The 25015-nt window shown below is 33.1% G+C and overlaps 1 protein-coding gene across 1 annotated transcript in view; it reads right to left on the bottom strand.

The window, feature by feature from the left end:
- The window catches only part of LOC145248932 (uncharacterized), a gene marked incomplete in the record, with an annotated part of 105102 nt that extends 83523 nt beyond the window's left edge, over positions 1-21579 (bottom strand). Inside the window, 1 exon segment of the mRNA XM_080110724.1 lies at positions 21373-21579. Coding sequence (XP_079966850.1) covers positions 21373-21412 — 40 coding nt within the window.
- Between the last annotated feature and the right edge of the window lie 3436 nt (positions 21580-25015).

Raw genomic sequence — 25015 nt, 5'->3', positions numbered from 1 at the left:
TATTACATTACCCGATATATATATATATATATATATATATATATATATAGATAGATAAAAAAAAAAGGGGGGGGATTAAACAAAACGAGATTTGAACGTGGATTCGCGAGGTATATATACTTCACACTTCCGGTTATAAGATAGACGAATATTGGCTGAAGAGAGCTCGATAAGGATACCTTAAACGGGCCTTATTATCGGGCTTGAAACCGACGGTACCAATGACCTGTCTCAACTAACAACTTTCTGTACACAAAATATATATATATATATATATATATATATATATATATATATATATATATATATATATTGTAAGCTCTCCGCCTTGGGAAGAGCACTATCATAAATATAGCTCACCTGCTGCTTAATTAGTGTTAATGCGAGCCTCGCTGTTTACTTGTTTGTAAGTAATTAAGCAGATCAAGCACTGTAAAAGCAATGGGTGAATATCTATTCAAGTGAACATTTGATGAGGTCGAACCTATCCTATCATCCAGGGGTTAGAACTTCCGACTATTGACTAGAGATGATTGAGGGTTCAATCCCTGGCTAGTGATGGATGTTAGTCTAGCCGCACCCATGAGCTGTGATACAGCGAAACAGTACTGCATATGGATGACTACATGTGTGTGTGTGTTAATGCTTTATTTTTCCTTATTACTCTTTGATATTTTTAGAGTAAAATTTAATTTTTTAATCTTTGCTCATTAATTGTTAAATGAAAGTACGCAATACCTAAAAAGGCTGCCCTTCCCCTGTTAAGAATATCTTTCTAAATAAAACGTAATTATTTCAGAACAGTCTATAAACTGCACAAGTACCGATTGCTTGAACCAGGAAAACAAACTCCTGAAGAAGTGAGTAATGCATGGGAGGATGATTTCTTAGGAACGAACCGAACCATACTTAGTTCAGACAAAAGAAGCGGATCTCTTCCTAACTTTGCCCTAGAATTAAAATGTGCGAATGATTCGCCGGCTGGTTTGATTCTCCTCTACCTTCTAATCTTGTGTGACATCTTCTTGCCGTGAGAAGAAAGTAAATATGTTTCGCTCCTCTTTCTCTTCTTAACTTTCTTTCTCACACAAACACAAACACACACACTCTCTCTCTCTCTCTCTCTCTCTCTCTCTCTCTCTCTCTCTCTCTCTCTCTCTCTCTCTCCGGCAATATGGAGTACTGTTGCCACATCTGTGGTTGATATCTTAAGAGTTTCCTTTCCTGCCTTGGCTTGGTACAAAACCATCTTTGATATTAAGTGGGCAAGGAGTATTTTATCTCTACTTCCTCATTCTTACAGAAGAGACGTTGCGAGTCTGTCTCTGCTCTATTGTTACTTTTAATAAATAATTAAGCCCTACCCAACTTCCACCATTACTGATCATGTTGTCTCACTAAATACTTAACACTTAACCTTGAGTGGCTCCGGGCCTTGATAAGCGGTGACTCACCAAATAAAAAAATGTATGCATCTCTCTCTCTCTCTCTCTCTCTCTCTCTCTCTCTCTCTCTCTCTCTCTCTCTCTCTCTCTCTCTCTCTCTCTTTATAACAATAATTCTCAACCAGGGTCCACATGGGTATCTGAGGTCACATATTTTAATAAACTGGATTTTCTCCAGATTAACAGTCGACTTTGAGGGGACAATGTCTACTCCTTATAAAGGTAGCTTCGCATGTAATTTTAATGCAACGGTTCCGCAAACTCCAGCTATACCTCTCCAGTGACAAGAAGTCCAGGACGACTGAAAACAATGCCAAGATAAGCGGAGAGCACCTACAGCACCTGGAATTCACAAATGGTCATCCATTTTAGTACTGACCAGGCTCAGCGTTGCTTAACTTCAGTGATCTAACGTGATTACAGACTACTAAAATTAAATTCCTTTTTTATAATCAGTCGTAAGGTGTCCATACAGAAATCCATTTAATATTAATTATAATAAATATAAAACTTTTATTGTAGACAGATGATAATAATATAAAAAAAGAATATGTAATATGGATAGACGTTGCTTTCTTTAGTCAGTATGCATTACAGTGCCAAGCTGGCAGATGAACAATCAAATATTTTTATCAAAATCGCTCCAGACAAAGCGTGAAGCCATGTAATGTAAAAACTTTTAAAAGAAAAGGGGGGAAATATGATTTCAAGAGGTGTTTGATGAATAAACTCCAAACTTCGGGGTGGAACAATAAAAGGGTCGCCATAAAGAAAACAACACTACAGCTTTATTTTTAAACTTTTATTGAAAAAAATCAATTCAGGTAACTTTATTATGTAGTAGAGTTGACATCTATTCAATGTAGCGGCCTTCAACCTCAATCACCGCCACGATACCGGTCTAGAACTGGGAGCATGACATTTATTCAATGTAGCTGTTTTCATCCTCAATCACCGCCTTGATACGGGTCTGAAACTGAGAGCATGTCTTTTCCACAAGCGCCAGCATGAGCTCGGCGAATACTCGATGGATGGCGGCGATCAAACTGACTTTGGTGTTGTGGAAGTTATGTTGGTGATATTCTCAACATATGACCAAAGTAGTCCAGCGAGATCAGGTTAGGGGACGGGGGGGCAGCGAGAGAAGGGTACGAAGTCGTAGCATTCTTTCTGAAGCCAAGCCTGGATCTCTGTGGACTTGTGAGTCGACGCCAAGTTCTGCTGCCACGCCCAGGGTTTACAGTGGCCACATGATTGCCCCAAGGGATCACCACACATTTACAGCACATCCAGGTACAATTTGGTGTTGACTTTACAAGCCGCCTTCGAAGATGTAAAGTGGCACTATGTGGCCCACCCCCACTTGAGACCACACCAAAAACTATAACTACGGCCAGAAACTTTGTTTTCATCACTCTTGTGTGCGTGCTTGTTATTTGTGGTAATCCAGCGATGCATTTTAAGGGTGCTGGCAATGGTCCTGTTGTCATTACTTGGATCGGTAGAGAGCATGAACTGTACAGCGGCGCATCTCCGATCTCGCTCGTTGAACATTGTGTCATTTTCAGACATCATAGAAAGTGTTATCGCTCTTGGGATTTATTCACAATCGGCCAACTAGTAGATGGTCTTCAACAACAAAAAAAAAACGGTTTTCATCAAATAGAAATGAAATTATGTCATCTTTTCTATGGCCGCAATTTTATGGTTCCACCCTTTAGAAGACATAAATTCTTCCCTCTTCCTTAGAAATCTCGCTCATAGAATGTGAGGACTAAAGGGCAAAATAAGAGATGCGAGAGTTACGATGCTGTTGAAAGTAAACCCAATGTTCACTTTCTTCTTTCCTAAATTATAATAATAATAATAATAATTTTTATTATTAGTAGTAGTAGTAGTAGTAGCAGCGGCAGCAGTAGTAGTAGTAGTAGTAGCAGCAGGAGGTGGGGGACTTATTAACTAGGAGTAGTCACACAGGCCATCATTAAAAATTTCTCTTTGAGAACTTGTGGCATTCTCTGGAGTCTGAGTGACAACAAGTCTCCCCAGATTTCCAGTAATCTCCACCTATTTCGATAAGCTTTGCAGATGAACTTGTGTTATTACAAATGCCGCTTACCATTGATTTCTTATTGGCAGCGACCATTGGTTTTCACTGTAATTTAGATGGCAATGAGCCTCACCAAAGTCCCAGTCCTCTTTACAGCACTCTTACACTATGGTCCAACCTATAAACGGTCCCGAGTATCTTACTATTGATACTGCCCATGTGTTTATACTTTTAATTACGTTTCTACTGTATAGTTTAGTTTCAAGGAGCTTTCTTGTTCTTTGAAAGTATTTATTTCCAATTTTCTTTCATTCTTTTGTTTTGATTGGTGTCAGATTCTAGAACTCCCAAATATTTGTAGCTATCATGTTCACCTAATGCCCTCATCTCTGTTTGGTTGGATAGTTTCATACCTTCCATTGCTTCCAGTTTTCCCCTTCTCATGATCAGCAGTGCGCACTTTCCAATACCGAAATCTCATTCAGATATTCTGGCTAAAGATTCTAAGTTGTGTTTATTAGTGTCTTTAGTTTCTTTTTGGTTTTTGCAAACAGTTTGCAAACATTAGCTGGTTCATTCTTTCATCTGTATTAGTGAACTTGTATCCCACTTGGCATTTACATAGTATATTATTCAGAGGCATCATGGCTATGATGAAGAATCTTGGTAATAGGGAATCACCTTGGTATTTTGTACATTCTCAAGCATCCATGCTTGTGGAATCCTGTCATATGCTTTCTTGTAATCAATCCATGTCATGGTTATATTCTTTTTCCTACTTTTTACTTCCTTCGAGATTCTTTGGTCTATGTGTTCCTCTTTTTTCCTTTCTGGCAACCTTTTCTGTTCCTCGAAGAGTATTCCGCGATTATAAAGGGAATGATAAATTAGTTCCCTTAATTGTGCTGTTAGTATTTTCCACATTGTAGGTAAACATGCTATAGACCTGAAGTTGTTGAGAATGTTTCCTTTTTCTGTGTCTTTTTGCGCCAGTGTGGTTTTGCTTTGGTCATCCATTCTGGCACGTTCGCTTCGGAGATACATCTTTTCCAGTTCTGAATTAGTCTTTTATGTGAATTTTTGAAACCAATATACATGTATTCCGTCGTGATCTGGTGCTCTTCAGTTTGCTATTTTTCGTAGGGTGGTCTTGGGAATTTTCTTGCTGATTTCATTCTCTGTCCGTTCTTCAATTTACTATAACTTCGATTTACTGTGTCTTTCAGCCATTCAGCATTTCTATTATGATTCTGTCACTTTTCCCATATCTGGCTCCAGTAGTGTTTTGTTTCTGTCAGGTCCAGTTGTTCTGCTTTTGTTTCTCCTAAATTTACATTTAAGTATAATTCGTCTTCATTGTTTTCAAAGGTTTTATTTTGTTTGCACTGTTCAGATTTCTATCTGTATCATCTTTATCCCCCTTCTTTTTATACTATGTTTTGCTTCAATAATCTGTTTTATTTCAATAATAATAATAATAATAATAATAAATTAATTATTATTATTATTATTATTATTATTATTATTATTATTATTATTATTGGTTTTCATACAGTTTATGTTATCTATAACACTTGAATACATTGTAAATATATTTTGTGTTCATGAGCAAACACACTGTGCATATGAAATTAGTTAATATTTGTGTGGCAAGTTCAACCGTCTTAGTAGCACCATTTTGGGTGACAGTGGCGCATTTGGGTATTACCGAAAACAACGACGCCATATTGATATCCCTGACTTTACGTAAAAGCCTCTATATTAATGGTGACTTCCAATATTGATCACGAATATACAATATACTATATCTATATATAGACAAACCCGTCTAGCAAAAAAAATCACAGTACTTCACTTTAGAGGGTCTTAGACGCTGGGAAGTCTTTTACCACAATTGCTAGACATTGGAATTCCCTTACTGCTTCTTATTTCCCTGACTGTACTATCATGCAGAAGTTTAAATGTAATGTGAACAGTCATCTCGTTCATCTCTTTACATAGTCCATGTAGTCCCATGTAGACATAGTCCCAAATAATAGCCTTGTACGTCCAAGTCTCAACATGCCTTGTTCTGTGTGAACAAGAGTAAAAACTCCAAGAGTATCGAGAGGCAAAATGGGTTTAGGAACAACCTACTATACTACTTTTAAAAGAAGTGCAAGTTCTCAGAATTAAAATCTGCCATTTTTAATAGAGCGAAAATGTAGCGAGTTCTAAGTTTTGGCCAGATGAACAAACATGCGCCTGGCGTTATTTCTATTGGTTTTAGATAGGTTCACATCCCCATTGTTGGAGGAACATTTTAAGAATGTTCGTTCTTGTTTAAAAATGTATTTTTGTTAAAATCAACTCCATATAATTATTTCCAATAATGTTTTAAATAAACGAAACTTGGGAGGCCTACAGAGCGCTGTCGAAACATCCCTTCCGGTGGCTCCACGGCAGGCTAAATAATAATAATAATAGTAGTAGTAGTAGTAGTAGTAGTAGTAGTAGTAGTAGTAGCAGTAACAAGAAGAGGGTGAGGAAGGGATTATTAGTAGTAGTGGTAGTAGTTGTGATGGTAGTAGTAGTCAACATGAAATAAGTTATTCGAGTGGCACTTAATTCCTGTTTCCTCTGAAACTAAAACAGTGATCTTAGAACTAAGAAGTGGCTTCCGGTTACGCCCCTGTATACAAGCCAATTAGCTTCTCTGATAAACGAAAAATAGATTGTGACTCAATGAAAGTTTTATTCATTTATTTATTTATTATTATTATTCTTATATTATTATTCTTATTCTTATATTATTATTCTTATATTATTATTATTATTATTATTATTATTATTATTATTATTATTATTATTATTATTGTTGTTGTTGTTGTCTGGTTTTGGAGAGGGGTATACGGGGTACGGACTGTTAAGAGGGTGACTAAAATACCAGTGTTCGTTCCTTCGTTTCATGTTAAATTTTTAAATGGACGCATTTTTTTTAGGGGGGGTGCTTTCATTCCCCCCTACCCATGATTTTGTGTGTCGGTCGTTTGTAATTTGCATCGTAAAATGCGCTTAAATATGATAGTTTGATTTATGCAGATTTTGTATTTATTATTATAGAAAAATTATTTATTGATTATTATATTGTACCCAATATGTATAGAAATGATTTTAAATGTTTTTAAAATGGCACCAGTTGCATCAGCTGAAATCGAAATAAAAGCATTCAGTGGCCCAAGTCGTTAGTTAGCGTTTAAGAAAAATAATTATATAGATATGAATAAAAATGAATAAAGTCGTTAGTTAGGGTTTAAGAAAATAATTATATAGATATGAATAAAAATGAATAAAGTCGTTAGTTAGCGTTTAAGAAAAATAATTATATAGATATGAATAAAAATGAATAAAGTCGTTAGTTAGCGTTTAAGAAAAATAATTATATAGATATGAATAAAAATGAATAAAGTCGTTAGTTAGCGTTTAAGAAAAATAATTATATAGATATGAATAAAAATGAATAAAGTCGTTAGTTAGCGTTTAAGAAAAATAATTATATAGATATGAATAAAAATGAATAAAGTCGTTAGTTAGCGTTTAAGAAAAATAATTATATAGATATGAATAAAAATGAATAAAGTCGTTAGTTAGCGTTTAAGAAAAATAATTATATAGATATGAATAAAAATGAATAAAGTCGTTAGTTAGCGTTTAAGAAAAATAATTATATAGATATGAATAAAAATGAATAAAGTCGTTAGTTAGCGTTTAAGAAAAATAATTATATAGATATGAATAAAAATGAATAAAGTCGTTAGTTAGCGTTTAAGAAAAATAATTATATAGATATGAATAAAAATGAATAAAGTCGTTAGTTAGCGTTTAAGAAAAATAATTATATAGATATGAATAAAAATGAATAAAGTCGTTAGTTAGCGTTTAAGAAAAATAATTATATAGATATGAATAAAAATGAATAAAGTCGTTAGTTAGCGTTTAAGAAAAATAATTATATAGATATGAATAAAAATGAATAAAGTCGTTAGTTAGCGTTTAAGAAAAATAATTATATAGATATGAATAAAAATGAATAAAGTCGTTAGTTAGCGTTTAAGAAAAATAATTATATAGATATGAATAAAAATGAATAAAGTCGTTAGTTAGCGTTTAAGAAAAATAATTATATAGATATGAATAAAAATGAATAAAGTCGTTAGTTAGCGTTTAAGAAAAATAATTATATAGATATGAATAAAAATGAATAAAGTCGTTAGTTAGCGTTTAAGCTATCGGCAGATGAAAAAAAAACCTAAAAATTAAGCAACGGCAAGCTAAAAATGTATACTCAGAAGTTAATCGATTTACTCCTGCTATGGTCAATTGTTTCTTTTTTCAATGTTGACCAAGAAGCACCTATTTTTGCAGACTAACAACCAGATCAAAAGTGCTTCTGCTGTCCAAATACTTTATATATCACATTTCAATAGTAATCATCTGTATTTTTTAGATGAGGTGTTTTCATTGATTGAGATTGTTGGAATGACTTCCTCATCTTGGTTGTTATAGTCACAACGTTTCGGCCGTTTTGCCCTCCGACCTTCATCGGGTGTTTTGTATCGAACTGGGGAACCGTTTGTTAGGAGTCTCGAACCCAACCCTTTATTATTATTATTACGGGGGTACCGTGTTCCAACTCCAGCTAGGCTCTGGGACATAGTTGCTGATTTTACTTTTTCGGCGTTCTTCCACACTTACTTTAAGGGGGCGGCATGTTTCACCCTTGTAAACATTTCTGCAACTGCATATATGCAATTCTTGGCCCTTAAAGTAAGGGTGGAAGAACACCGAAAAGCGGTAACTAAAGGGGAGACGGAAAAATCGGGTATAGCCAACCATGTCTGGATGGAGAGGGGGGACCATCGCCCCCTATAGGATGAAGTAAAAATAATAAGCAGAGAGACCCACTGGAAAGTGAGAAAATTTAAAGAAACAGCTCACATGCTCGGACAATAACAACAGAGCAAACCAAGCATAGAGCTGAATGCAATTTGGAAACCTCTGATAGAGAGAGAAAACCTTGAATAACAACATAGGTTTAATATTAACAAAAACCAATTAAGAATTATCCTAGTGACACATGGCCGAGTGGTCCTAGACGTTGTATCAAATTTACAGTTACCCAAAGGTGCTGAGTTCAATCCTGAACGAAGGTAGTGAAAAGTAATATTCAATATGTAAGATGATAGTGTAGTAATCGTTATTGGTGTTAATTGGGTATAATTTGATTATTCATGGGGACGGCTCAACAAGAACTTGTTTACATTGGAGTTGAAGGCTACCATGTTGTATTCAGCCGGGAAGCAGACTAGTAAAACCGTGTTCCACGGGCGGGCAGTTCTGAGAAAGAAGCTTTTTTTTCATGGAAGCTGCGTTTATATTTAAACACAGATAAAGAGTGAGACTGGCCAATACCAGATAGGTGACCATTTGGGAAGGCTAGGCGCTATATGTGCCGCACCGGGTCGTAAAAATTTCCGGGTTGGTATCTAGGGGCGCGTTTAACTCACTGGGGGAGATGCACCCCCGAATCAAAACGGAAAGCAACGGGAAACTACCGTCTTTACTTTTCTTCTCGAGATTACCATGGCTCTACAATTTGGAGTTCTGTGTTCGCCGACGCTGTTAAAGCAAGAGGACTTCTGATGATGAAAGAGTGGGGGAAATCGTATACAGTGGTTGTAGCTACTTGAGTGTTTATTCAAAAGAACATTTGCATCGATAGACGTGTAGACTGAATGGACGCGTCGGAGCATCGTTTCTAATCTATTTTGCCCTTCTCTGGGCGTTTACGTACGCCTGGTTCGTACTGGGCCCAAGAGAAGTGGTTTTGAAGTGCAAATGAATCAGTCTTCTCAATTAAAAATGTTTTCAGATTGTTCGGATACCAACCGACTTCCTTTCGTCGCTTTCTAATTATTTCATACGAATCCAAGAACCTTAACTCGGTAAACTGAGACGCCGATTCGTCACCGGAAGTTCGGTGACCAATTAAGAAAGACTAATAGAAGGACCGCACCCCACTCTCTCCCTCCCTCTTAGTGAATAATAACAAATATTTTCTCGCACAAAAATCAGAACAAAATTGAAATATATCATAATATATTTTTTACCGTTATTATAATCTGGTTAGTTGATTAGTAAGTTGTATATTTATTAGGTCACCGTATGAAAAGGAGGAAGTGATGAGAGTGTAGGAAGGGGGGAAAACGGATAAACCACAAAAGAGAGATGTGAAAAAAAAGTATCAGAGGAAATAAAAGGAGAGTGATTTTTTTATTCATACAAACATTTCTGGCTACATATGCTCATACATGTTTCAGTTGCGATGTTATCCAAAACCGATATTGTCATAATCATTAGTTTCTTGCCAACATACATTCTAAACTATCATTTCAACCACCAAAAAACTGATTTGAATTGCCGGACCTTTTTAGTTGGTGTAAACTGTGGTTCGGCTCGGTCCTAAGGTTACACCCTGCAATACATTACTTTTTTTCTTTTTTTTTTGGGGGGGGGTGTCTTGCCGATATTTTAAGACGCTCTGATCGTGAAATATCGACGGATCGTTTACAACTATTTTTCCATCATACCGCAGTGCCCTCCTTCCTCAAGGAAACTGATTTTATCCAAATTCTGGTCTTGTTTTATATCTTATTATAGCTGAAAACAAGTCAATAAAATTTGTACATAATGAAACGATAGAATTGTCGCCCTCATATCTTTGAAGTCTGCTTGTGTACTTAGATGTGCTGAAGAGGGTGGTGATCCCTTGGAGCAATCAGGTGGTCGCTAGCAAACCCTGGGTGTGGCAGCAGGACTCGGCGCCAGACCATAAGTCCAAAGAGATCAAGGCTTGACTTCAGAAAGAGTGCTACGACTTTGTATCCTTCTCTCATTTGCCCCCCCCCCACCTCCTATTCGACCTGAACCCACTGGACTGTTTCGTTTTGTCATACGTCGAGAACATCACTAACATAACCTCCCACAATACCAAAGCCAGTCTGATCGCCGCCATCCACAGAGTATTCACCGAGCTTCTGCTGGTACTTGTGGAAAAGGCATGCTTTCAGTTCCGGACCCGTAGCAAGGCGGTTATTGAGGCTGAAGGCGGCTACATTGAATAGATGTCAGCTTTACTACATAATCAAGTTACTTGAATTGCACCTTATATTGGTTGATTTTTATTAACTATTTAAAAAAATTAAGTGAAGTATTCGACAATAGTCGAGGGCAACTCAAAGGCTTTCTGTTCAATATCTACTAATCGAAAGTATAGGGACTGACGCTACTCTTTTCCTATGACGCTTGATTACACTTTAACATGTTGAGTGCTTTAGCAAGTGGACATCAAGTGGCATTTCTAAGTATTTGGTATGATTCAACCGTGGATTGAATCTTGATCTCCGACTCAATAGTGGACACTTGAAAAAGAGATTAGCACAAAAGATGTTTGGGAAATTCCACATGTCCCGCTAGTTTGAATTTCTCCTAAACATGTTTTGAAACCGAGCCGAACTATAGCTTATTCCAACAAAAAAGGTCTGACAATTCAGATTAGTTTTTGTGTTGTCTAGTTTAGAATGGATGTTGGCGAGGAACTAATGATTATAGCAATACTGGTTTTGAATAAAATCGCAGCTAAAATGTGTAGGAGTATATGTACCTATTTACAATGCCTATTTAGAATGTTTTTATGTATGCGTATATGTAGCCAAAGATGTTTGTATAAATTAAAAAAACATACCAAAGCTCACATGCGCAGATCATATTATAATTATAAGGTCACTTTAGCCGTCTAGACACATTTATGTAAATGTTAATTTCAACTGCATTTCTCACGGTTAACGTTGGCCATGTGGTTTGTTCCTTACTAATGTAATAGAGATGGCTTCGTATGTAATATTTTGATGTTGGTATTCTGTGAATGTTCAGCATAAATGAAGACGCCCTGATATTTTTGTGAAAACTGCAAAAGTATTTATCTAAGCTAGCTGGGATTCCCGGCTTAACCCGGTTGTAAAATACGCTTAAATATATTTTAATTCATGCAGATTTCATATATCTTATTATAGAGTCAAATTTCTATCGATTCTTATATATTATAAAGTTTTAATTTCAAAAAATAAAAAAATATGTTCATATGACTTGAGTGGATCAACTTGAATCGAAACTGAAACCAAAACTTATGAAGAATTCTTGGTAAAATTATTTATAAAAAATAGATGGCTTAAATGGCATCAGCTATAATCGAAACCGAAACTAAAACTTATGAAAAATTCTTGGTAAAATTATTTATTACAAGAAATGGAAGGTCATAACAATTAAACGACAGTCAATTGGAAGAAAAAAAGGTGTGAACGTGACACACAAAATAATATAAACGCTATTGTATTAATATATAGATATATAAATTAACATGGACAAAAATATATCACAGTGTTAGGACGATTCCAATACTTTAATGATTCCGATACAACTACCAATTGTGTTTTAAATTTCCGATAAAATTACCGATTCCAATTCTAATCTCGCAGTCTTCATCTGCTTTTAACTGTAGATATAATTTTCTTGCTAATCTGATATTGTTTTTGTTTTGTTTTTGTTTTTTTGTTTTTTTTGTTTTTGTTTTTTTTTTTTTTGCTTTGACAAACTTTTAATGTTTTTACTTTTGATGAAATCTTTCAAAGATTTTCGTCTATATTTTTCACTTGTGCCATTTTTTCTATTTATCCATTTGTGCCATTTTTTTGCCTGTGCCATTTTCATCTGACGATTTTTCGTTACTATGATCTATGAATTTTAATTTTATTAGTAGCTTAAAATTAAAATATATTTATCATTTCATGAATAGAAAATGAAGTTTTCTTAACAAAAACAAAAAGATAATATTAATGAAAGAAATCGTTTTCGGAATTGGAAATTGAGCGAAAATTTTCCTAGTTCCAATACTGATTCCGATAATTCATAAAGTTCCTATTTTTTCTAAATTGTATTCGGGTTCCGATTAATCGCCCTAACACTAATCGCAATATAAATTATGAAATAACATTAACTTCATGCAGAGGTAATTAGTTTCTTGAAGATGCTTTTCTTTGATTGGTTTGATTTTGTTGTTAACCTAAATCTAATCTGCTCGTGAAATTTAGCTAATGACTAAAAAAATATCCACAGTTCTGCTTACTTTCGGAATTGATGTACGAGGGACGTTCCCAATACAATGCCTTCTATTTTAATTCCTTGCAAATGGATAACACAGGATTGTAAGTTGCATTGTTATAATGGCTGAACTTATGCATTCATGATATGAAAGTGTCATTTCTCTGTTGCAGATATTGACAATGTTAGACTCTAAAAAAGAAAATCCTATCATGGAAGTGCGTCAGAAGCAGAGATGCGTCATTGAATTCATCCGTGCAGAAAAAATAAATCTATTAACATTTACAGACGCCTATTGAACATTTACGAAGATAATGCAGTTGATGTCAGCACAGTTAGGAGATAGGTTTGTCGATTTCAGAGTAGCAACAGAGATATGAGTAGCGAACGACCGATGCATCGTTCGTTACCGTCAAAAGTGAGAATGGTGGTGTCTATGTATAATATAAAAATGAATTCCGAAGCACAAAAGATCGTTTGTTTTAGTGGTACCATTCTTGTCTTCGTAGCTCTTGAACGTTTTAATCTTTTGGCTTAAAAATAGGAGGCCTTGCTTTATGAGCGACCACCATACATGATATACATGTGTTATGTATTGTTTTCCTTTTGGAAATCCGTATTTTTATCAATAAAAATATTCATTTTAACTTTTAAAATTTATATACAAATTGAATTATTTTAAATAATTCAATGGATGTCCTTATTAATTCGATAGCGTGTTCTTTTGTGTGCCACGCTTACATCTGGGCCGTTTAATTGTTATGTTCTTCTATTTCTTTCATAAATAATTTTAACAAGAATTCTTCATAAGTTTTCGTTTCGGTTTCGATTATAGCTGATGGCACTTAAGTCATCTACATTTATATATATATATATATATATATATATATATATATATATATATTTTAAATTAAGGCTAGACATTTTTTAAATGTATATATATATATATATTTTAAAATTAAGGCGACATTTTTTAAAATTAAGGCTAGACAATCTAAAGGAGAGGATAACTTTAAAAAATACGGCGAAAAAAAGTGACACCACCTGTAAAAAAAAGTGCCTAGTTGAAAGAGAAGATATTAATGTTTTTAGCAAATTTTTGTCGTATGAAAGGTCGAACTTTAAAAAGATACTGATCTTGGTAAAATCCGTTGCCTCTATTGAAAGTTTAAGGCAGACATGCAAACAGACATACATTCATACATACATACATACATTTATATATTGGTAACTAAAACTTTTCGACCCAAACTGATGAAAAAGCTTGCACTATCTCTGAATACCCTTTATGTAAAATTTCAAATATTTAGACCAGAAATTGGCTGAGTAATTTGGAAGAGACCGCAGAGGTCAATTTTTTTTAAACTTTGATCCCTATTATGACCGCTTATAATTTATTATTTTGGGCTCAAATCAAGTTATTAAGTTAGATCCATGTCCAAGGAACCTATATCTAAAATTTCACGTGCGTAGACCCAAAATTGTCGGAAGAATTTGGTAGAGTTCTCAAAGGTAAAATCGTTAAACTTTGACCCCTTAATCGCCAAATTTCTGGCCACATGTGTATATATATATGTATATATGTGTGTATATATATATATATATATGTATATATATGTGTGTACACATGTGTATATATATATATATGTATATGTGTGGGTATATATATATATATATATATATATATATATATATATATATATATATATATATATATATATATAAGTTTTTTTGTTTCGGTTTCAATTCAAGTTAATGCACCAAGTCATTTTTTTTTAAATCGCAATTTTATAACATATAAAAATCGATAGATAATAATATATACGAAATCTGCAAGAATTAAAATATGATATTTAAGCGTACTTTACAACCGGGCTTTGCCGTACGGTTGTGCTAGCTTAGATAAATACTTTTGCGATGTTAACAAAAAAGCTAAATAATATCAGTCTCCATATACACTGAACATCTACAGAACGCTAACATCACTATATTACATATGAATGAGTCCTCCTGTAGAATTTCCACAGAACTCGCTAGTCTATATATTAATACGATTGCGTGTGTGTTATTTTGTGTGTCACGCTTACATCTTCTTTTTTTTTTTTTCGAGTGACTGTTGTTTGTTATGGCCTTCCATTTCTTGTAATAAATTTTACCAAGAATTCTTCATAAGTTTTAGTTTCGGTTTTGATTTCGATTATAGTTGAAGGAACTAAATTTATATATACATATATTTTTTTCTTTATAAGTTTCCATTCAAGCTGACCCGAGTCATATGAATATATCTCTGTATTTTTTTTATCACAACTTTATAATAAAAGAATCGATAGAAAAAATTGACTCTATAATAATATATACGACATCTGCATAAATCAATATATCATATTTAAGCATACTTTACAACCGGGCTATTAGTTTAGATAAATACTTTTGCATTTTTAACAAAAAAAGCTACAATAATAGCAAGGCATCTTCATTTACACTGAACATCCATAGAATGCAAACATCAATATATTACATGTGAATGAGTTTCCTGTGGAATTTCCACAGGTCCCGCTATTAAATTAATTATTACTGGATTCATCCAGTTCTAAATTTTTGAGATGATGTTTGGTTATTCGTATTATTTGGATTAATCGGACTACTGTTCTCACCTTGAGTGTTATTTACAAAACTTTTCGGTCAATGTAACTTCCGACCTTCTTCGGGTGTGTCTTGTCGAACTCGGGAATGTTTCTGTCGAACTCGGGAATTTTGACGAAATTTGGAATTATTTTGATTCATCGGACTACAGCTCGCATCTTGTCCGCAAGGACCCGTGGCGCAGTGGTTAGAGTACTTGGAAAGATCAATTGAAAAAGTGATATTCTCTTGAAGGTTGAAGGTTCAATTCTCAGTATGGGCGACCGATAAATACGATTGCGAATTACTTAGGGCCTCTATGTAGACGTGGCTGACGGAACAAGAGCATGCTACCCCAGTGAAATAAATAAAGGGTTCGGCTTGAAATTCCGTTCAAATTCTCGAGTTGAACAAGATCCACATGAAGAAGGTTGGCGGTTACATCAATCGAAACCTTGTGTAAATGATACTCAAGATGAGAACAGTAATCCGATCAATCCAAATCATATCGATTCATCCAGTTCGGTATTGTTTTTATTAGAGTTGTTTTAAGCTACTCTACCAATCTCTGATCTACACGTTTGAAAATTGATATATAGGGTATTCGTATATGTGGAAGAAATTCGACTCGGTTTATAGACGGTAAAAATAGCTGCTAAAGAGTGAAAATTAACAATTTTGAACTTTGTAGGTTTAAGTCGACTTAAAGTGCTCCTCTACGCATGCGCAAATAAACATTTATAAGTTAAACTGTTTAATTTTTTAAGTTTTGATATCCATCTGTCTTTAGGTTATATGGAAGCGAATATAACTGGAAAGCTAAATGATTTGGTTTCGATTCTAGCTGATGGCACACAAATGTCTTTTCTTTTTTTTTCCTTTTGAAATCACAACTATATATTGGGTACGATATAATAATCAATAAAGAATTGGATCTATGATAATAAACGCGAAATCTGCATAAATTAAAACATCATATTTAAGCGTATTTTACAACCGGGCAACGCCGGAGAGGTTTCTAATAGTCATATAAATGCGGTTTATATTTTCTATTATAATAATTACCGATTTATACTCTAATCACTGCCCTACAGGTCCTTGCGGACAGTTCTAGTACGAAGTTTGGGATCATTAAACCGATTTTTTTTTTAGTTGTAAATATCACTATTTATTACTAATTATTATTACTTCATATATCACATCGTAATCTGAAAAAAAACGTACCCCAGGGCCACCGTATCCCGAGGTTCTACTGTATTGGATTTCAACCTCAGGAAGGATGAAACGTAGACCCCCCTGATGTTGAATAACGAGACCTGAGGGGGGTCTATGTTGAGAAGAGGTTCTGGGTTTAATCTTGTCTTTTTTCTTGAGGCTTTTCATGTTGGAATATTGGGATATGTAGAAGAGGTCGGCAGAGTTGGTTAGAGAAGAACAGAGAGGAAAAGAATAGGAGAAAAATGGGAAACGATTTTCATTTTTTTTTATTTTTATTTTTTATGAATTACCACTTATCAAGGTTAAATACTGCCCGAGGATAAGTGTTACTGAAAGGAGTAGATTTTATGAGACTTCTTGATTGTAGACCTATTTTAATGAGAAAGTGTTTCTTTTTATTTTGTTTTTTTATTTATTATTTTATTTATTTCATTTATTTAATATTCATTTATTTAATATTCATTTATTTTTCTATTTATTTCTTTTTGTTCGCTTGCCAGGGCCTTCTGGGTTTATTTAGCTTACTCTCCGTAACTGATGCGGTGGCATTTCTAGCTCTTTAGAAGTGTGGGGAAAGCCACTTGGGAGACTAGGACAATCATGAAATAAGGTGTTTGTGGGCCGAGTAAACACGAAACGCATGAATCGAGAAGAATTTGTATATACTTTATCACATTTGCATAGACAGGTAAACTTAATAAATTAAAACGTAATAGTTTTCTAAATCGAATAAGATTCTACCAAATAAACAATTTTCGCATAAGTGCACTAACTGTTGTTGCGATATGTAAATAATTTCGAAGTGTGAAAATGAAGATTTAGTTTTTAGTCGCGTGCAAGCGACTCTATAAGTCACTCCGTCGGTCGGTCGGTCGGTCGGTCGGTCTGTCCGTAACACTTTTGTGCTTGGCCTTTTCGGTTAAGATCAAAGGTCTATTGTTAATAGATGCTGTTCTTGGCTTTTTAAGTTCTTAGCTTGTTAAGGTTTCAAAGTGTAGTATCTGTTCTTACTACATGCTGTACTTATTGTGATATAAAGTGGGAGATCGCTTTTCTATATTAATTTAATGTAAAATGATCACCCACTTTACAACCAGTCAGTCTCAAAGCCATTCAAGCCATTCTCCAGATCATTCAAGTTGTTTTTGAAGGATTTCAGTTATTTTTTTAAGCATTCAAGTCATTCTTAAGGTCATTAAATTCATTCTTAAGTTCATTAAAGTCATTCTAAGTCATTTACTTTTTATTTATTTAAGTCATTTCAGCCAATTTTTAGGTCATTTTAGTTTATCTTTAAGAATTTCATGTCAATCCTACATTCACGCATTCGTTCATTACAGAAGAGCATGCGACTAATGGCTATCGGCCTTGTTTTTTGTAAAATGCTTTTGACACAATGTAACGAAAGCATTATTTTTTTAATTTTGATATCGAAAGTCAGAAATGATTACTGTAGGTACGTTGCTAAAAGAAAGAGTACAAGTCTTCCAGGAAGCTACATCTTTGTCTAGTAACGAATATATTATCTATCTTCCCTACTATGTATTGAAAGTTAAGTTACGAGAAAGGGATGTTGATCTTAATGACAGTAGAGAATATATACAACTCTAGCTATCTATCTATCTCTATCTTTCCATACATACATATATATATATATATATATATATATATATATATATATATATATATATATATATATAGAGAGAGAGAGAGAGAGAGAGAGAGAGAGAGAGAGATTTTACTTGTGCGAATGGGAATTTAACTAACTTTCTTGGATTTGCATTTTTGGAATTTATCGTCATTGGATACTTTACCTTTCACCAGACTATCCATTCACGTGAAATCACTTTTTTCTTCACCCTATTCCCTCTGTTTCACTTTTTATTATCAAGTAAGATCTTTGACTTACTTGTAGTTTCACCAAATACTTTTGCAAGCAAAACCCGATCCCGCATTTTGCTAATTCCGACCCTCTGGTCAGAAGGAAAGTATTTCTTCGAAACTCCGTGGATTAAGGACTATCCACTTATCTAGTGTTTCCTTTTCAGATTAAATATTTTTTTAACTCTTTTTCAAAGTGTTTTTTAACATATTTTATTAACTATTTGCTCTTATATATATATATATATATATATATAGGGTGATTACTAAATACGAAATCTATCGAAAAATTAAAAAGAATAAATAAATAAAATGCGTGTGTAGGTAGGGCCAACTACTTGTTCTCTAAAAATGGAGAGTATGAATGTATTCATGTATGTATAAATAGTGTATTTTGCCGTCTGAAGCGTAGCTAAATTGGAATATTTTTAAATGATATATTTTAAATTGTACAAACAGTTATGAAACAATTGTAACGCATAAAAATACACAATAAGATGTTCTCATTTTACATTTTGTTGTCTTGATTTTGCGAAAATATTGTATATATATATATATATATATATATATATATATATATATATATATATATATATACAGAGTGAAGGTGAGGGAGATGATGTTTGACTTCGTTTAAATCATATCAAAAACTCAAAACATGGCACTTGATGTTCTCCTGTTCAACACTCAGCTTGATAAAATGGGAATCAAGTGTAACTGGAGTCACGAGAAATATGTGTTTATCGGATAAAAACAGTGAATTTATTTACATTTGATGATGAATTTTTTTTTATAAAAAGCGTTGTGGAAAGTATGAAAGCATGTAAATTATAGGTATTGTAATAATTTCAATATTTTAAACGGCCCTCCGTTCTTTATCTTTGAGACACACTTATTCCCCTCTCTCTCCCTTTATCTATTTATCTATCTATCTCTTTCTATTTTAGCTATGAGCTAAATATCACTAATGATACTGCTGATATTCCCTATTGTTTATAACGGACTGTTTTAATCTTCTGTTTCGTAGTTTGTTTTATGACTTTTGACTTTAGTCAAAGGTCATAAAACAAAACAGAAAGAGAGGGAGAGATGTGTGCCGTTGTGTTACGTTTCAAGTCCAATGTAAACAAGTTCTTGATGAACCATACCCCTAAGTAATCCTAATTTACAAAATTCCCACTACTTATGTTTACTACGCTATAATCACATTGATTAATGTATACCCATTAACCCTTATTCTCAAAGAAGCTACTAGTGAAACTTAAATAACAGTCCCGACATATAAAATCAACAGTAGTCTCTTTGATGTAACAGTGGCGCGTTCGAAATTAATGTTTCTGTTTAAAACACAATTGCGCCATGATACTTGACTCTTTCATTTTAAACTTAAATTCAAGCCATTATCATCACACAAACAGTAAGGCCCGGCAAATAAAATCAACAGTATGACAGGGGCACGTTCGAAATTAATATTTCTGTTTCGAGCGCAATTTAAGCATGATACTTGACTCTTGCCTTTTAAACTTTAATTTAATCCTCCATTATATATGGAAATGATTTTATAAAATCAACAGTAGGTTCTCTACAGTGCAATGTAGATTACAAAATATTGTTGACTAAGTCATTGCGGGGAGGCATGTGAAGCTTCCTCCCGGTGCACCGCGACGGGTCCCTAACTAGATTAGGCAATCAGTCGATCTGATTAAAAAATGGGCGATGTCACTGATTTCAATGACAATAATAATATGGGGGTGTGAAACATTCATTGGTCATTATTAAATCCTGGGCAACGTCGGGTCTCCCTGTTAGTAACAAGTAAAACTAAGATAACAGAATAGAGTGTATAGCTAAGATTATATCATTTAATACACTGAAAAACCACAAAGATAGTTACAGGTTTTGTAGATTATTAATTACGTAAAGAAATTATTTTGTGTCCTAATTATATGACAGTTGAACCTAATGGGTTGATTACGAAGATTTTGTATCCAATAAACTCATGAAAGCTATATAGATTAAAAGAATTTGGGCAGAAATAGAGCGTTGAAAAGATTTGGAGAGTTCAACTTGTATTATAAGTGCGTCACTCAAAACGAAACAGGAAGCTTTAAATTCTTATGACGCATAATGGTAACTAGCACAGCAATTCACACAATAAGTTATGTTGCACTTTTGGCAATAATTTAGTTGCAAAATTAATTTAATTAAGTTCATACATTATTAAACAAATAGAATTTGGGCAAATTCCACAATCATTTTTAAGAGGGTTACAACAACTCTCGGAGGAAATTTAATGAATATAGATGAATTTTATCCTTTATTCAGAGTGATTATGCTATAAGCAGTACATTTATATATTATCTTATAACTTTTAAATATAGTAACAGGGACGTCCTGCGTTGTCCGGTCGTAAAATACGCTTAAATGTGATTTTTTTAATTCACGCAGATTTCGTATTTATTAATATAGATTTAAGTATTTCACATTATATTGTACCCAAGATATAGTCATTATTTCAAAAGTAAAAAAAAAAAAAAAAAAAAAAAAAACTTGCGTGCCATCAGCTAGAATCGAAACCAAAACAGTTTCATGGTTTAAACTATGTCTACAGTTTAAGCAAAGTCTCAATGTAGTTGGACTACGGAAGAGGGTGTTAATTTTATTAAATACAAGTTGATTCCATGACAGCAATGTTTTTGATAGACAGGGGCGATAGAACGACTCACAGAGTCTTATAATTATATCGATTTGGTGTTCTATTTATAATAGATTAAGGTGATTTAGTACGCGATAAACTGATGCACGTTAAAGATTAAAATACTTTAGGTAGAATGGAATGGTGAAACATTTCCGGAGTTAAATTCATAATATAAATTCATAATATAAATTCATAATATAAATTCGAAATCCAAAAACCGAAACGGTGGAATGTTTGAATTTTTAAAGGCGTAAATGTCTTACCATGAAGAATAAAAAGAAATAAAATGGCCCAGTTCCACATGGTTGTTGCGGGTATTCGTTATATCCTTTCTTTTTGTCTTGTGTTTCTCTGTCCAAGTCAACCGTCGTCCACAAACAGTGACCGTTGCAAGGCAAAAGAAGTTGTTGACCAAATGCTGAGACACTCGACTCTAATTACTGATGATACACCCTATAACGAGCAAAGCCCAAGTCCTTGAGGGTTTCTTTCCGGTCATAACTTCTAACATTTTTTTTTCTTTCCTGGTGGTTTTTGTCTTTTTTTTTTTTTTTTTTTTGTAGCCATTCCCATTTATGGTCTTTAATTCTCTCTCTCTCTCTCTCTCTCTCTCTCTCTCTCTCTCTCTCTTTTAAATATATATATATACATATATCATATATATATATATATATATATATATATATATATATATATATATATAAAGTGAACGTGTATGTGTGTGTGTCTGTGTCTGTGTGTGTGTCTACATTTTCTAACGTATTAACTCTGTCAATTTTCAGTCTACAGACTCGAAATTTGATATACAGGGTACTGAGATTTGGGAAAATCTTTGTAATCCGTTTTCAGCCAGAAATTTGGCTGTTAAGTGGTCAAAGTTCAATGATTTGACCTTCGAGAACTCTACCAAACTCCTCCAACAATTTTGGGTCTAAACACTTGAAATTTTAGATATAGGTTCCTTGAACATGGGTCTAACTTGATAACTTGATTTGAGCCCAAAACAATAAATGTTAAGGATCATAATAGGGGTTAAAGTTAAAAAAATTGACCTTTTTTTGGTTTTTTTTTTGGTTTTTTTGCTCAACATACACCTCCAAACACCCGAGCAGCGACGGCTGAAATGCTAGTATATATATATATATATATATATATATATATATATATATATATATATATATATATATATATTTCTCTCTTGCTCCGACATTGATATAAAAAGCTTACTTTTTCTTTTTAAAAATTATTAAAACGAACTTCTTAATATACTCAGTCATAGATAAGCGAGCGACTTCATGAAGGTTAATAAATTTGCATATCCCTTAATTATTTATACATTGTGTATAATTGAGTAGAATTTTAGATGAAGACGCTCTAATACAGGCATATATATATATATATATATATATATATATATATATATAAAGTTGAGTTTTTTCGTCGTTGCATTTACATTCATATTGAAAGCCTACTATTTCTATTAAAAACAAAACGAACGTCTTAATATACTCAGTCATGGCCATGCGAGCTATTAAATAATGTTTAATTAATTTGCATATTCTTTGAAAAACGAACTTCAAGTAATTATTAATTTTTATGGTTGCTTATTAGATGCTTGATTTTATTTAACTATTACATTCATTTATACATTTTATTTAACTATTACATTCATTTATACATTTTATTTAACTATTACATTCATTTATACATTTTATTTAACTATTACATTCATTTATACATTTTATTTAACTATTACATTCATTTATACATTTTATTTAACTATTACATTCATTTATACATTTTATTTAACTATTACATTCATTTATACATTTTATTTAACTATTACATTCATTTATACATTTTATTTAACTATTACATTCATTTATACATTCTATTTAACTATTACATTCATTTATACATTTTATTTAACTATTACATTCATTTATACATTTTATTTAACTATTACATTCATTTATACATTTTATTTAACTATTACATTCATTTATACATTTTATTTAACTATTACATTCATTTATACATTTTATTTGACTATTACATTCATTTATACATTTTATTTAACTATTACATTCATTTATACATTTTATTTAACTATTACATTCATTTATACATTTTATTTAACTATTACATTCATTTATACATTTTATTTAACTATTACCCCCAATTCTATTTATACATATTTTCTACATTATGAATAATTCCGTAGCACTTAGGATGAAAAATGTCTAGAAAACACAAATTTATATATATATATATATATATATATATATATATATATATATATATATATATATATATATATATATATATATAAATTTGTGTTTTCAATCCTGGCTTGAGGTAGTTGCCTGTCTAGCCGCACTGATGAGCTGTGAAACAGCGAAACAGTACTGTATGTGGATGACTATAGTGCTCCTCACCTTGAGTTGAGCATATTGAGAAGTGAAACACGAATTACCATTAGCATATAAGCGACGCTCTTTGTGTAAACAAATCGAGCGGGGGTATCTCGAACGACATCAAAACATCGTTAAACTCACTACTCGTTCAAGCAGCCGCCAATAGCGTAATGGTTAGAAGCCTTGACTGCCGTATAAACGGTCGGGTTTCAATCCTGGCTTGAGGTAGTTGCCTGTCTAGCCGCACTGATGAGCTGCGAAACAGTACTGTATGTGGATGACTATATATATATATATATATATATATATAGAGAGAGAGAGAGAGAGAGAGAGAGAGTAGCATTGTCTGTGTGTGCGGAAAGACTCCTCTCTCAATTTTTGGTCTATAAACTTAAAACTTTATCCATATGGGATTTTGAATTGTGGAATAATTTCAATTTTGCTTTTTGCCCGTAAAAATGGCTGCTAAGCAGTCAAAATTGAAAAAATATAGTTGATCTTGGCAGGGTAAGTCGAATACAGCTGCTACTTCTGATACTATTTTGTCGCATGCGCAAAATTAAGCATTCATAGCCCAAAGTCGCTTAATTTTTTACCTTTTTTTAACTATCTGCCATCAACGACACTGAAGAGATTAATAACGACTAAGGCTGGACGCTAAACGTTTTACTTTCGATTCTAGCGGATGGTACACAAGATATTTTTTATGCATTTTGAAATCATTACTATTTATTGAATAATAATCAATAGAGAATTAACTTAATAATAATAAATATGAAATCTGCATGAATTAAAATATAATATTTATGCGTATTTTACGAGCGCGAAACGTCTCTACCAAACTCGCTGTGAATATTTGGTCTAGATACTTTAAACTTGATATTTAGGGATGTTTTGGCTTGGATTCCAACTCATGACACTCAAGTCATTTTTTAACTTTCGAAATCATTACTATATATATTGGGTACAATATAATAGTCAATAGAAAATTTACTATATAATAAATACGAAATCTACATGAATTAAAATATCATATTTAAACGTATTTTATGACCGGGCAACGCCAGGCGGACTACTAATATATATATATAGTTACGACTATATATATACTAGCGGGGGGGTACCCGGCGTTGCCCGAGTGTTTGGAAGTGTGGGTGCTCAGGCGGGGGTGAGGGGTGTTAATCAAAACATAAGAATAAGAGAAGTAAAAAAAACTAAAAAAAACTTCTTTAAAAAATCTGAAAAATAAAGCGGGGAGGTTACCCGGCGTTGCCCGGGTGTTCATAGGAGACCAAAGTTTTTAGCAGACATACAAACATACACACATACATACATACATACATACATACATACATTTTCGCGCGTTTCATTCCTGTAATGCTTCATCAGGATATATATATATATATATATATATATATATATATATATATATATATATATATATATATATATATATAGAAAGAGAGAGAGAGGGAGAGAGAGAGAGAGA

Source organism: Euprymna scolopes, chromosome 27, assembly GCF_053919585.1.
Source record: "Euprymna scolopes isolate OS-2025 chromosome 27, ASM5391958v1, whole genome shotgun sequence".
NCBI classification, from domain to species: Eukaryota; Metazoa; Mollusca; class Cephalopoda; order Sepiida; family Sepiolidae; genus Euprymna; species Euprymna scolopes.
This window is presented reverse-complemented; position numbering and strand designations above follow the sequence as displayed.